The following is a 12,576-nucleotide window of genomic DNA, read 5'->3' on the forward strand; positions in this document are numbered from 1 at the left end:
GTCTTTGGCCATCTGAGGTGCTTCTTCAAGTTGAGGATACACGTGGACCATTGATTTTCTCAATCATCGTTTTAATTGGCTTTATAAGCTAAAGTGCATAGTAAAGACAAAAAAAGGAAATGCATACATAGGAAAGGGACACGTAGAAAGGACCTGAGATACCTAAATGTCTGTTCTAAGGAACACTGGACTGAGGGAGGGGATGCAGATGCAGGCCCAACCCAGGCAAAAGCTGCAAGAGGGAGTGTTGGGATGAAGGATCACACCTGGGATAAATGCTGCTGGTACTGAATATTGAGTTTAGCCCCATTCAGTGCGTAAGGGTAACCAGCAGTGCTACCAAACCTCCACCATGCCAAAGTGCAGGTTCCAGGAAATGACCTGGGCCTGCTGCATAAGCCCCCAGATGTGGGCTGTCACATATTCCCCACTCTCAGTGACTATGACTTGAAGTCTTTGTCTTATCACATGCCTCCATTTCCTAGAGACAGGGTGCCCAAGGAGGGCAAGAGGGATTCTTGTGCTCCTTTAAGGGATAAGCAGTAATAAGCAACTCTGGGTCTCTTTATTATAATAAGAGTTAGTCTGCAAATTAGGGCCTTGCAATTAGAATCAGTCAGTGTCAATGAGCTCATACTCTGTTCCTGGGGAACACTCTAGAAGACACATCGGACCAAGTAAAGACCCAGAGATAACACTAGATGGCTGGCCCTAGGTGGAAGCCCCAAACATGTTTGAGGGAGTATGTTCACTAATTTGCAGGAGAGAAAAAGAGGTAAGATCTTTGCTCTTATTTCTGGAGATAAAGTGTTTACTCTAGCGCAGGGGTAAATCTAGAAACAAATGTGGGCAAGCCCTAAAAGTGGATCCTTAAATAGGTGCAAAGACTAGAAAGGATGATAATAAAAAACAAACTTCAGTTCCTTCATAAGGGAGTTGGCCCCAGTTATTCAGTGGCCAGGGCAAAAGGCAGTGGTGTACCATCTTCTTACATCATCCTCTGGATCTCCTCAAAGTTCATCAGGTTGTTGGCCGTGTCAGACCAGGCAGCATGCTGGGCTCCATCCATTTCAGAAGCAAGCTGGTTGCTTCTTTCCAGAGTGTGATTTGTGCCACCAATCACTTCCTTACACTCAGGACACCTGCCCCTCTCCATGGCTCCCCCACAATCGCCAATCACATAGATATGGCCATTGCGGCACTTGAACCAGTGACCACGAGGATAACCTATGGCACTGACAATCTGCACTCGCTCTTCCTCTGAGATGCCCAGGCCAGAGCAGGGAAGGGTGGCTTTCAGAGCTTCCATCTTCTCCTGCACAAATTGTTCATCCTCTTGGGTGAACTTACATGTTTTCTCAAGGATATTCTGGACACTATGGAACTCTACTGCTATGCTATCTTTCACTTTCCCTGTTATCTTGTAGCGGGTCAGAAGATTCACCAGGTACGTAAGCCTCTGGATTTCACTTCGGAGGTCACTTAATTCCTGGCTAGTAAAGCTCAAGCGCTTCTTGGCCAGCCACTCATGGACCTGCTCTAGTCGAGTCCTCACTCTTTTCTGTTCTAAGACATCCATTTTTTTCAGGGAATCCCACAGGCTGGCCAGGTGGTCATAGAAACTGATGTAATTCTCAACCAGAACCAGGTCCTTCACCGACAGATTTTTCTGGGCTAGCTTCTCCTTTATCGTCAGGAAGTCTTTAGGAAGCAGCTGGTGAAGGAGGCTCTTCCTCTCTAGCAGAACCTTCAGCCGTTCCTGGCTGGTTGCTATCTCCCCTGCCGAGCCCTGGATCTTTTCCTTGATGGTTTCAATCTCTTCTAGCCGCTGTTTTATGCTAGTTCCATACCTCAGGTTTTTGCGGATGGGCACTTGGCAGATAGGGCAGACTTTCAACTTGATGGCAACTTCATCATTCTTTTGTTCATTCATGTAGCGGTCTAGAGCTTGCACCTCAAAGATGTGGCTGCAGTCTTCCAGCTGCACAAAGCGGGCATCAGGCTCATCCTCAAACCCAAAGAATATTTGGGTGACCTCATCCATGTGGCAGATCCGGCATTTATTGGGGCACGGCTCCCCACAGAGACCAATGCAGGGGTGGCCACAAGCTAGCAGCTTAGTACAAGGCACACAGCACGGGGGTCGGTTGCAGGGCTCAAAGCAGAGTTTGGTGCACTGATAGTGTTGGCAGCGCCAGACACAAGGTTCCACACAGGGGCTGCACAGCTCCCCACATTTCTTCTTGCACTGGCTGTGGATACAGCGGTTCTGACAGGTCCGCTGGCAGGGTGGGCACTCACCGATGCACGGTTCCTGGCACTTGTGTGAGCAAATAAGCAGGCGCTTGCAGGGCTGCTGACAGCGTTCATGGAAACGCCCTTCGAAGCAGCTGTGGCAGGAGCCTGGGCAAGGATGCCCGCAGTCCAAGATAGTGCCACACTTGGTGGTGCACTTGGTGGCAACTGGCAGACCATACATGAGGTCTTTCACATAACCACATTTTACCTGTTGGCTATGCCCACACTTAAGTTTTACGGTGACCATTTCTGAACACAGCTGCACACAGTCCTCACCACATGGGTGGTTGCATCTGTGCCCACATCTCAGAAACTTGGGGCAAGGCTCTTGGCAGCAGAAATCTGACTCAGCCACGGAACAAGGGACCATTTGTTCATGGCCGCACTGAGGAATGGTTTTGGGCACCTTCACCTGACAAGGCTGACACTCCTGGAAGCAAACAAGGGGACACCGGTGCCCGTCCTGGCAGATAACCTTCTGGCATGGTTTCATGCACTGGAACTCCTTGTGTGAAGAGTCATAAGGGTGGCAGGCACGGGTGCAGACGTGCCCACAGCCCAGCCGGAACTCGCAGGGCAGGCTGCAGCCTCCTTCGGGTACTTTTTGGAAGTCAGAAGCTTTGGATACTAGGGTGTGGGTATCAGGGTGGTTCTGGCAGCAGAGGCGGAGCATGGGGCCTATTTGATTGTTCTCTCGAAGTGTATGAATGATCTTGCTCCACAGGGGCACCTTGGCCAGCATTTGCATGTTTCCAATGCAGTACATTCCCTTCTTGGCTCGGGACAAGGCCACACAGATGCGGTTGGATATCTGCAGAAAACCCACCTTGCCTTCTTGGTTGCTTCGAACTAGTGAGAGGAGGATGATGTCATTCTCTTCCCCTTGGTATTTGTCCACAACATGGACCCTGACACCAGCAAATGTCTTGGCAGGCATCAGCTTGCGCAGGCAGAAGAGCTGCCCAGTATAGGTAGTGAGGATGGTGATCTGGGAAGGCAGGTATTCCTGGCACAGGAAGTACTTGCACAGCTCTACCACAAAGTGAGCCTCGTGCTGGTTCTGATGGCTTTTGCCCTCTTGGATTTCCTGTTCAGGAAAGTTGTGTTCTACAAAGAAAAGGTTGGAAGACACCCCCTGACAGGGAAAAGAAGTGACATGTTAGAAGGTTCACTCAAGGTACTGTTTTTTCTTTCTCTCTTCACATGTACTGGTCACTGTCTCTGCTCCAGAGAGAGACTTTAGAAGGCTTTCTGTCCCCTTAACATCACTATCTTTAATTCTTTAGTAAGTCACTGTGTGATTTGTTTTGGGGCCACAGCAAATTATGAAAATAATTATGTCTACTTCAGTTTTCAAGATACCTGTTTGATATTATTTAAAACAGCTGGCTGGGTGTGGTGGCTCAGTCCTGTAATCCCAGCATTTTGGGAGGCCAAGGTGGATGGATCACCCGAGGTCAGAAGTTTGAGACCAGCCTGGCCAACATGGTGAAACCCCATCTCTACTAAAAGTACAAAAATTAGCTGGGTATGGTGGCTGGCACCTATAATCTCAGCTACTCAGGAGACTAAGGCAGGAAAATGACTTGAACTCAGGAGGCAGAGGCTGCAGTGAGCTGAGATTGCACCACTGTACTTTAGCCTGGGTGACAGAGTAAGACTCCATCTCAAAAAAATAAATAAAAGATAAAACAGCCAACCGCAATCCAACCATTATAGCTGAAAGAACAGGCAGTGGTATGATGATGATGACGACAGAGCAGCTAACTTACTGAGCACTCCACTGTGCTGACTGCTTTATATACATTACCTCCTTCCATACAGTAATGGCATATGGCAGGAGCTATTATTCTTATTGTCTAGAATAAACTAATATTCAGAATGTAATTTTTTTTTTTTTAATAGAGACAGTTTTGCTATATTGCCTAGCTTGGTTTTGAACTCTTGGCCTCAGCTGACGGAATTTATTTATTTATTTAAGATGGGAGTTTTGTTCTTGTTGCCCAGGCTGGAGTACAATGGTGTAGTCTTGGCTCACTGCAACCTCCACCTCCTGGGTTCAAGCAATCCTCCTACCTCAGCTTCTCAAGTAGCTGGGATTACAGGGTGGCTGCCACCATGCCGGCTAATTTTTGTATTTTTAGTAGAGATGGAGTTTCACCATGTTGGCCACGCTAGTCTCAAATTCCTGACCCTCAGATGATCCGCCTGCCTTGGCCTCCCAAAGTGCTGGGATTACAGGCATGAGCCACCAGGCCCGGCCAACAGAATTCTTTTTTTTTTTTTCTTTATTGAGATAGAGTCTCATTCTTGCTGCCCAGAATGGACAGTGGTGCAATCTCAGCTCACTGGAACCTCCACCTCCTGGGTTCAAGAGATTTTTTTGCCTCAGCCTTCTGAGTAGCTGGGACTACAGGTGTGTGCCACCATGGCTGGCTAATTTTTTTGTATATTTAGTAGAGATGGGGTTTCACCATATTGGCCAGGATGGTCTCAATTTTCTGACCTCGTGATCCACCCACCTTGGCCTCCCAAAGTGCTGGTATTACAGGCGTGAGCCACCACGCGTGGTCAGAATTCTTCTATAACTTGCTTAAAGTTACATGGCTACTAACTGGCAGAGTTGGGATTAAAAACGCAGGTCCGCATTTCAATTTCATCCTAGTAACCAGCTTTTAAAAAGCTGGCTCTATTCTCTTCTGAAAGTCTTTTTTTTTTGAGAGGGAGTCTCACTCTACTGCCCAGGCTGGAGTGCAGTGGCACAATCTCAGCTCACTGCAACTTCCACCTCCTGGGTTCAAGTGATTCTCCTGCCTCAGCCTTCTAAGTAGCTGGGAGTACAGGTGCCTGCTACCACGCCTGGCTAATTTTTATATTTTACTAGAGACAGGGTTTCACCACGGTGGTTAGGCTGGTCTTATACACCTGACCTCAAGTGATCCGCCCACCTTGGCCTCCCAAAGTGTTGAGATTACAGGTGTGAGCCACCACACCCGGTCGCTGAAAGGCTTTTTTCATCTTGAGGAAATTATAGCCTTTTTAGATTGCTGAAACCATCCAAGAAAGATTGGTAAGACAGACTCACCTTAATCTTCTCATACTTAAGAACAGAGGGATGATTCTCCAGATCCTGGTAAATGTGGGGGGTCAAAAGGCGGGCAATTTCAGGGCGCATGCGGTGCTGAAACAACACATGTATGTCATTAGAAAATCTAATAGCACCTGCTTTTAGATTGAATGTGGGAGGTGAAAGCAAGAGGAATCACAAGAGGACACACGGACAATTTCTTTAAACGTGAGGTTGCTGTTCGAAAATTTAGGGAAGGACAGGCATGACGGTTTATATCTCTAATCCCAGCACTTTGGGAGGCCAAGACGGGAGGATCACTTAAGCTCAGGAGTTCGAGATCAGCCTGGCAACATAGTGAGACCTCATCACTATTTTTCTTTCTTTTTTTTTTTGAGACGTATCACCAAGGCTGGAGTGCAGTGGCGCCATCTCAGCTCACTGCAACCTCTGCCTCCCAGGTTCTCCTGCCCCAGCCTCCCAAGTATCTGGGACTACAGGCATGAGGTACCACACCAGGCTAATTTTTTGTATTTTTAGTAGAGATGGGGTTTTGCCATGTTGGCCAGGCTGGTCTCTAACTCTTGACCACCTCAGGTAATCCACCTGCCTTGGCCTCCCAAAGTGCTGAGATTACAGGTGTGAACCACTGCACCCGGCCTCTACTTTTCTTAAAAAAAAAAAAAAGAAAGAAAGAAAGGAAAGAAAATCTAGAGAGAGAGATTATTATTTGAAAAAAGTAACTGCCCAGTCTGGAGTGCAATGGCGTAATCTCAGCTCACCATAACCTCCCCCTCCTAGGTTCAAGCAATCCTCTTGCCTCAGTCTCCTGAGAAGCTGGGATTATAGGCATGTGCCACCATGCCTGGCTAATTTTGTGTTTTTAGTAGAGACAGGGTTTCTCCATGTTGATCAGGTTGGTCTCAAACTCCCGACCTCAGGTGATCCACCCACCTCAGCCTGCCGAAGTGCTGGGATTACAGGTGTGAGTCACCATGCCTGGCTTCTTGTGGTGTTTTAAAAGAGAAAATGTAAGGTTGACAAAATCATTTCAGTAATATATTATTTTTATTTATATGAGACCTTTTTTGCTGGCAATTGGCAGCTTTCCAGGAGCTTTCCCCTGTGCATTTGGTAACGACAGAGGCCCAGCTTCTTACCTGGTAATTCAGACGGACAAAGGGAATGTTTACTTTCACTAGTCGTTCAAAAAGAGACACCTCAAGGTTGAAGTTCTTGGCCAGATCATACACGTTGGCACTGGGGCGCAGCTGAAAAGAGAAATATGATTGAGGATTCTCTTTTGATAAAGTCTTTTAACCATCCATACTTCCATCCATCCAATCAATCATCAAATGTTTTTCAAGTGCTTCCTGTGTGTCATGCACTATTCTATGTACACAAAGTTTAAAGATTAATAATGACAAGGATTAAGGATTAGTAGAACTAAAGGTGATATGACAGAGTGCCCCATAGCAGGTTTTTTTCTAGCTAGGTCTCTAACCAGTGACATCTGAGTTAGACGCTAGCATGAAGGAGGTTGCCAGTTCTTCAGTCATTTGAAAAGCAAGCCATAAGGGGGAGTGGAAAGGACAGAGTGGGACACCATGAGCAAATGGGATGAAGTCAGAGAAATAAGCGGAAACCTGATCACCAAAGCCTTTGTAGGCCACTTAAAGGAGCTTGATTTTTTTTTTTTCTTTGCATTTTAGTTTGGGAAGAAGCTTGATTTTTATGTGAGTGCAATGAGAAACCACTGGAGGGTTTTCAGCTGGAATGTGATATCTACTTTTTTTTTTTTTATTTACTTTGGCTCCTTTATGTAGAGTGCATTACAGAGCAGCAAAAATGGAAGCAGGGAGACCAAGGAGCATACTGTTGTAATACAGTCCACTTCGAGAGGCCATGGTGGACTAAGTAAATAGCAGAGGAAATGGATGAAATAGATGATGTTGCCTCTAAAATATACCCAAAATCTAATAGCACCTGCTCTTAGATTGAATGTGGGAGGTGGAGGCAAGAGGATCACAAAAAGCTACAAGCTTGAGGATTGTTGAAGCGGAGGCCAGGGTCCTCCTTTATGATTCTACCCCCACAGACAGCCAACTCATCTTATGGGTGAGAGGGGGGACTCCTGTTTTACCTGCTGGTGGTCCCCAATCAGAATGAGGTGCTGGCAAGCTTTGCTCAATGTGGCAATGGTATGGGCCTCAAGGACTTCAGCAGCTTCTTCCACTATGACAATCCTCGGCTCTACCTTCTGTAGGATCTGGCGGTATTTGGCAGCACCTCAAGTGAGAAAAGAAGAGTAAAGACTCCTCTGAGCTGAGGCAAAGGACCCACAGGGATTCCTCTGGGAATCTGCTTTTGTATCTTCCCTGAACCTGGATCAGTGATAACTAGCCCTTGTAGTGTTCTGGGTGGTCTCCAGAACATTAAAGCTGTGTTGGTCATTGTTGGAGTTTCAAACTCAGCAGGAGAAAGTCAGTGAATTTCACCGAGTTCTCAAAATATAGATGCTTTCAGTAGCTTTTCATGGTATTTTCCTCTAACCTTCTAACAAAGCTTCTCTTTACCTGTCCTTAGATAATCTGGCACAAGAAGTGAATTTAGATGCAATAGGTAAATTCCTCCACACTTTCTTACCTGTGGTTGTCATTCCTACAACCTGGGCATCTTTAAGAATGTGCAGGTCTTCCTGGAGTCTCAGCTCAGCCATTCTTTCTGCTGATGTGCGGTACTGGCGTTCATAGCTGAGGATCTTCCGGCGGGTGTCGGCCTGGTACAACTGTAGCCACAGCCTGGAGAATGGGAAGAATCAAGGAAAGAAAGTCACAAGATCTTTGAGAAGGTGGAAGAACCCCCTTCAGTGTGCCTAGTATATGAAGTGAACCTTGGACCCTTGAGGAACATAGTGACAGACAGAGAGATATACAGACAGACAAAGAGATCCAGATATACAGGGACCCAAGAATCCAAAATGCTCAACAAAAAGATGTGCAGAGTGGCCAGGAACTAAGGAAAGGGGTGAGATAAAGAAGAAAGGTTAACTATGAGAAGAGAATAAAGAGACATCAAAAACTTCAGGAAGAATTTCTCATAAATTCTCGCTGTACCATCCCTGCCTAGTTTTCCTCCTCTCTTCTAATTCTCCATAAAGTGTTTGTTTTATTAGCAAAACTGATGATGTCACTAATTGACGTAAAACTTTCCAATGGCTATTACTCTTTTCAAAAAATTTTTCTGTAGAAATGAGGTCTCACTATGTTGCCTAGTCTGGTCTTGAACCCTGGGCCTCAGGTGATCTGCTAGCCTCAGCCTCCCAAAGTGCTGGGATTACAGGTGTGAGTCACTGTGCCTGTCGCCTCTCTGTTCTTTCCTTTCTGACTTTTTATGCCCATTTGTAACTTTTTAATTTGTGGAATTATGTGATTAATTTGTCACCCTGGATAGGCTCTAAATTCCATGAAGGTAGAGCTAATGTCTATTCTATCCCATGGCTGTATCCCTATCACTCAGCTCAGTGGTGGTGTTCAATCAATAATTAGTTAACATCATTGAAGGTCTTGGAAGTGGACAATGTTCCAGGAATAGAAAAAACTCCCTGGGGAAATTACATGGGTTGGTTGGGTGCCAAACACAGTACCTATAAAGCTGCCAGCGAGAACTGAAGTCCAGCTGCCAAACATCCTCGATCTCACTGGCCTCAGCCTCGGTCATGGTGTTCAATTTGCGAAGCTCATCCTTCACCCTCTTTTTCATTTTCTTTTTCTGGTTGCGCTGGGTCTGCAGACATCAATACCATCAATACTAATACTGCCTGAGCAGAGGCAGGCTTGGTTTTAAGCCCAAGGTAGGGGCCATAGCACATAAGAAAAAGGGCTGCTATCCCTGATTAATGTCAAGTATCTTACATTCTCCCCATAGTTCTTCTAAACAAAGACTAAATAAAGACTCTGGAACCTGTTTGCCTGGCTTCAAAGCCCTACTCTACCTCTTACTAGGTTGTGGGACCTAAGGCAAGTTACCTAATCTCTGTGTCCCTCAGTATCACCTTCTAAATAACATCTCTTTATAGAATCGTTGGCTAGTCAGGAGTAAATACATGGAAAGCATTTATACTAGTGCTAGCACTAATTATCATTAAACATCTTTGACCATAGCCTGTTTCTCCTTCCAAAATGTATGCCATGAACGTCACGGGGTTAGGATTTTCTTGTTGAATGCTCTACAACCAGTGCCTAGCAACTGGTGCTTTGCACAGTACTTGACACAGGGCCTGCTAAAACGGTCCTAATGCCATCATATCAACACAGTACCTTTAACAAGTGGGTGGAAAGCACTGTTATGAGAAAGCACTCTCTTCTGGCTGTCACTGAGCCTGAGGCTATGAGCCTTTAGAAGAACTGGCAAGTCAGACAGATGTCACTACATAAAGATCTGCACCCTCTGCTTTAAAACCAAACAAATTAACCTTTCTTGATGCCCCCTGGGAGATGCTCAATCCATGCTTCTAAGAATTGAGATCATGACTCCACTCACCACATATAGTGATGCTGAACTGAACTAGGAGATCAGGTGCAAAGCTAGCACTCAGGTGAAAACTGCATCCAAAGTTGTTCTTGAAAGTTCTTAAATCATTCATAAGGTTTACAAATTCTTGAGTCTCTAATCCTCGATCATCATAGTTATGCATGGTAAATACTGAGGACCACTAGGCTCTACCAGAAGGAACAGAGGGAAGGCTACATGAAGACATCCGGGAATTCATATAATTCTGGCTTTAAGAGAAGGGTCAAATTCCAAGGTGAGTGAAGGAGGAATATTCCACCCAGCCTGGAGGTCTTGATTCATTGCTTACTTTAATCCTCTAAAATCTTGGTACATGTTCACAAACTCATTTGAAATAAAGAAGGTAACACTCCTGAAGGTATTAAGTGCTGAGACTGTTTGACCTGATTCATATATGCTACATTCTTCCCGGAGTTCTACAGAAGCACTTGGCTACCTGCTTCCTGTCTTTCTAAGTCAGCATTTCTTGCCAGAGGCCCTCTGAAGAACTGTAATATTTTTATGCTTGGGAATTACACCCATCTCATACCAGGTATAGGCTATAATATGGGTACTTAGCTAATTGTAATGATGAAGTGAATATACTGTATTAGAAGTGGGGGAAAAAAGTGGTCAGAACACTCTCAGTTTCAACCCAAGGAAGTGATTTTACCTGCCACTCTCCTATTGCTTGCTCCTGTCCAGCTCCTGTCCCAGGGCCACAGTGGTCTAGCCTCATGGCCAGAAGCATTTTAGCCAGCTCCTGGTCTGCTCCACTCTCTTCCTTCTTCCGCCGCCGAGGCCTCACCACCTCTTCCTCCTCTATTACCCGGTCTGCTTGAATCAGGTCAGCTTCCTCTGCGATCTCGATCAGCGAACTCTCCTCCTCCCCTTCTTCTTCCTCCTCCCCTTCTGCCTGGGCTAAGAGACAGAAACAGGCAGGACAGAGATGGAAACTCTTGAAGCTAAGGGACAGAAGATGGCACCTATAAGAGCTCAGATGCATGAAGACATTATCAAGGGTTTATGTGAGTATTTTTGAGAACAGAAACCAGAAGGAATGAGAAGAGAGTTAGGAAAGATTTAGGTCTCCTTATATACTTCTTGTTTTACATTTTAAAAAATCATATGAATGTATGCCTTTTAAAGAAAGGTTTTGGCTGGGCACGGTGGCTCACGCCTGTCATCCCAGCACTCTGGGAGACCAAGACGAGCAGATCACCTGATGTCAGGAGTTTGAGAGCAGGCTGGCCAACACAGTGAAACCATGTCTCTACTAAAAATATAAAAATTAGACAGGTGTGGTGGCGCACGCCTGTAGTCCCAGCTACTCAGGAGGCTCAGGCAGGAGAATCACTTGAACCAGGGAGGCGGAGGTTCCAATGAGCCGGGATCTCGCCATTGCACTCCAGCCAGGGCAACAGAGCGAGACTCCATCTCAAAAAAAAAAAAAAATAGATAAAATAAGAAAGAAAGGTTTTACTTATAACAAATAGATATACAATGGAGAGCATACAATGTAAATATGTAATACAAAGGATAATAAAAATATGTAAAATGAATACCCAGGTACCTTCCACCCAATTTAAGAAGAAAACTGCCCCAAAGGACTATAAATCGTTCTACTATAAGGACACATGCACACGAATGTTCATTGCAGCACTGTTTACAATAGCAAAGACCTGGAATAAACCCAAATGCCCATTGATGATAGACTGGATTGGAAAAATGTGGCACATATACACCATGGAATATTATGCAGCAATCAGAAATGATGAGTTTGTGTCGTTTGTAGGGACATGGATGAATCTGGAGAACATCATTCTCAGCAAACTGACACAAGAACAGAAAATGAAATACCGCATATTCTCACTCACAGGCGGGTGATGAACAATGAGAACACATGGACACAGGGAGGGGAGTACTAAACACTGGGGTCTATTGGCGGGAAAAGAGGAGGGCCAGCGGCGGGGGGAGCTGGGGAGGGATAGCCCGGGGAGAAATGCCAAATGTGGGTGAAGGGGATAAAGGAAGCAAAACACACTGCCATGTGTGTACCTATGCAACTGTCTTGCATGTTCTGCACATGTACCCCAAAACCTAAAATGCAATAAAAAAAAAAAAAGAAAACTGCCAAATATTTTGAAGACCTTTTGAGTTTTCTTAACCTGAATTTTATATTGCTCATTTCCTTTTTAAATGAAAACAATGTTACCACATTTATACCATCTCTCTCTCTCTAAGTAACACATTGTCTAGTATTTATTTTTCTGTAACTTGCTTCTTTTTTTTTTTTGAGATCATGTCTTGCTTTGTCACTTAGGCTGTAGTGAAGAGTTGCAATCATGGCTCACTGCAGCCTCAACCTCCTGAGCTCAAGCCATCCTCTCCCCTCAGCTTCCTAAGTAGCTGGGACTACAGGCATGCACCGCTACACCCAGCGAATTTTTTTTTTTTTTGGTAAAGACAGGGTCTCATTATGTTGCCCAGGTTGGTCTCCAACTTCTGGGCTCAAATGATCCTCCTGCCTTGCATTTTCAAAGTGCTGGGATTACAGGCATGGACTGCCATGCCTGGCCAATTTGCCTTTTTCATTCAGCATGTTTTTGAGATTCATATATGTTACTGTATATGCTATGATTCATTCCTTTTCACTGTTG

General features: G+C 45.3%; 1 protein-coding gene across 2 annotated transcripts in view; it reads right to left on the reverse strand.

Moving 5' to 3' along the window:
* Positions 1 to 54: 54 nt before the first annotated feature.
* The window catches only part of ZNFX1 (zinc finger NFX1-type containing 1), a 32,071-nt gene continuing 19,549 nt past the window's right edge, over positions 55 to 12,576 (reverse strand). For both annotated transcript variants that reach the window (XM_002747634.6, XM_008996102.4), the window contains exons 8-14: positions 10,590 to 10,837; positions 9,012 to 9,151; positions 8,012 to 8,166; positions 7,509 to 7,654; positions 6,526 to 6,636; positions 5,384 to 5,479; positions 55 to 3,433 (exon numbers count right to left, since the gene is read on the reverse strand). In XM_002747634.6, coding sequence (XP_002747680.1) covers positions 989 to 3,433; positions 5,384 to 5,479; positions 6,526 to 6,636; positions 7,509 to 7,654; positions 8,012 to 8,166; positions 9,012 to 9,151; positions 10,590 to 10,837 — 3,341 coding nt within the window. In that variant the 3' untranslated portion in view covers positions 55 to 988. The remainder of the gene's footprint in view (positions 3,434 to 5,383; positions 5,480 to 6,525; positions 6,637 to 7,508; positions 7,655 to 8,011; positions 8,167 to 9,011; positions 9,152 to 10,589; positions 10,838 to 12,576) is intronic.

This window comes from Callithrix jacchus, chromosome 5 (genome assembly GCF_049354715.1).
Source record: "Callithrix jacchus isolate 240 chromosome 5, calJac240_pri, whole genome shotgun sequence".
In the NCBI taxonomy this organism is placed as follows: Eukaryota; Metazoa; Chordata; class Mammalia; order Primates; family Cebidae; genus Callithrix; species Callithrix jacchus.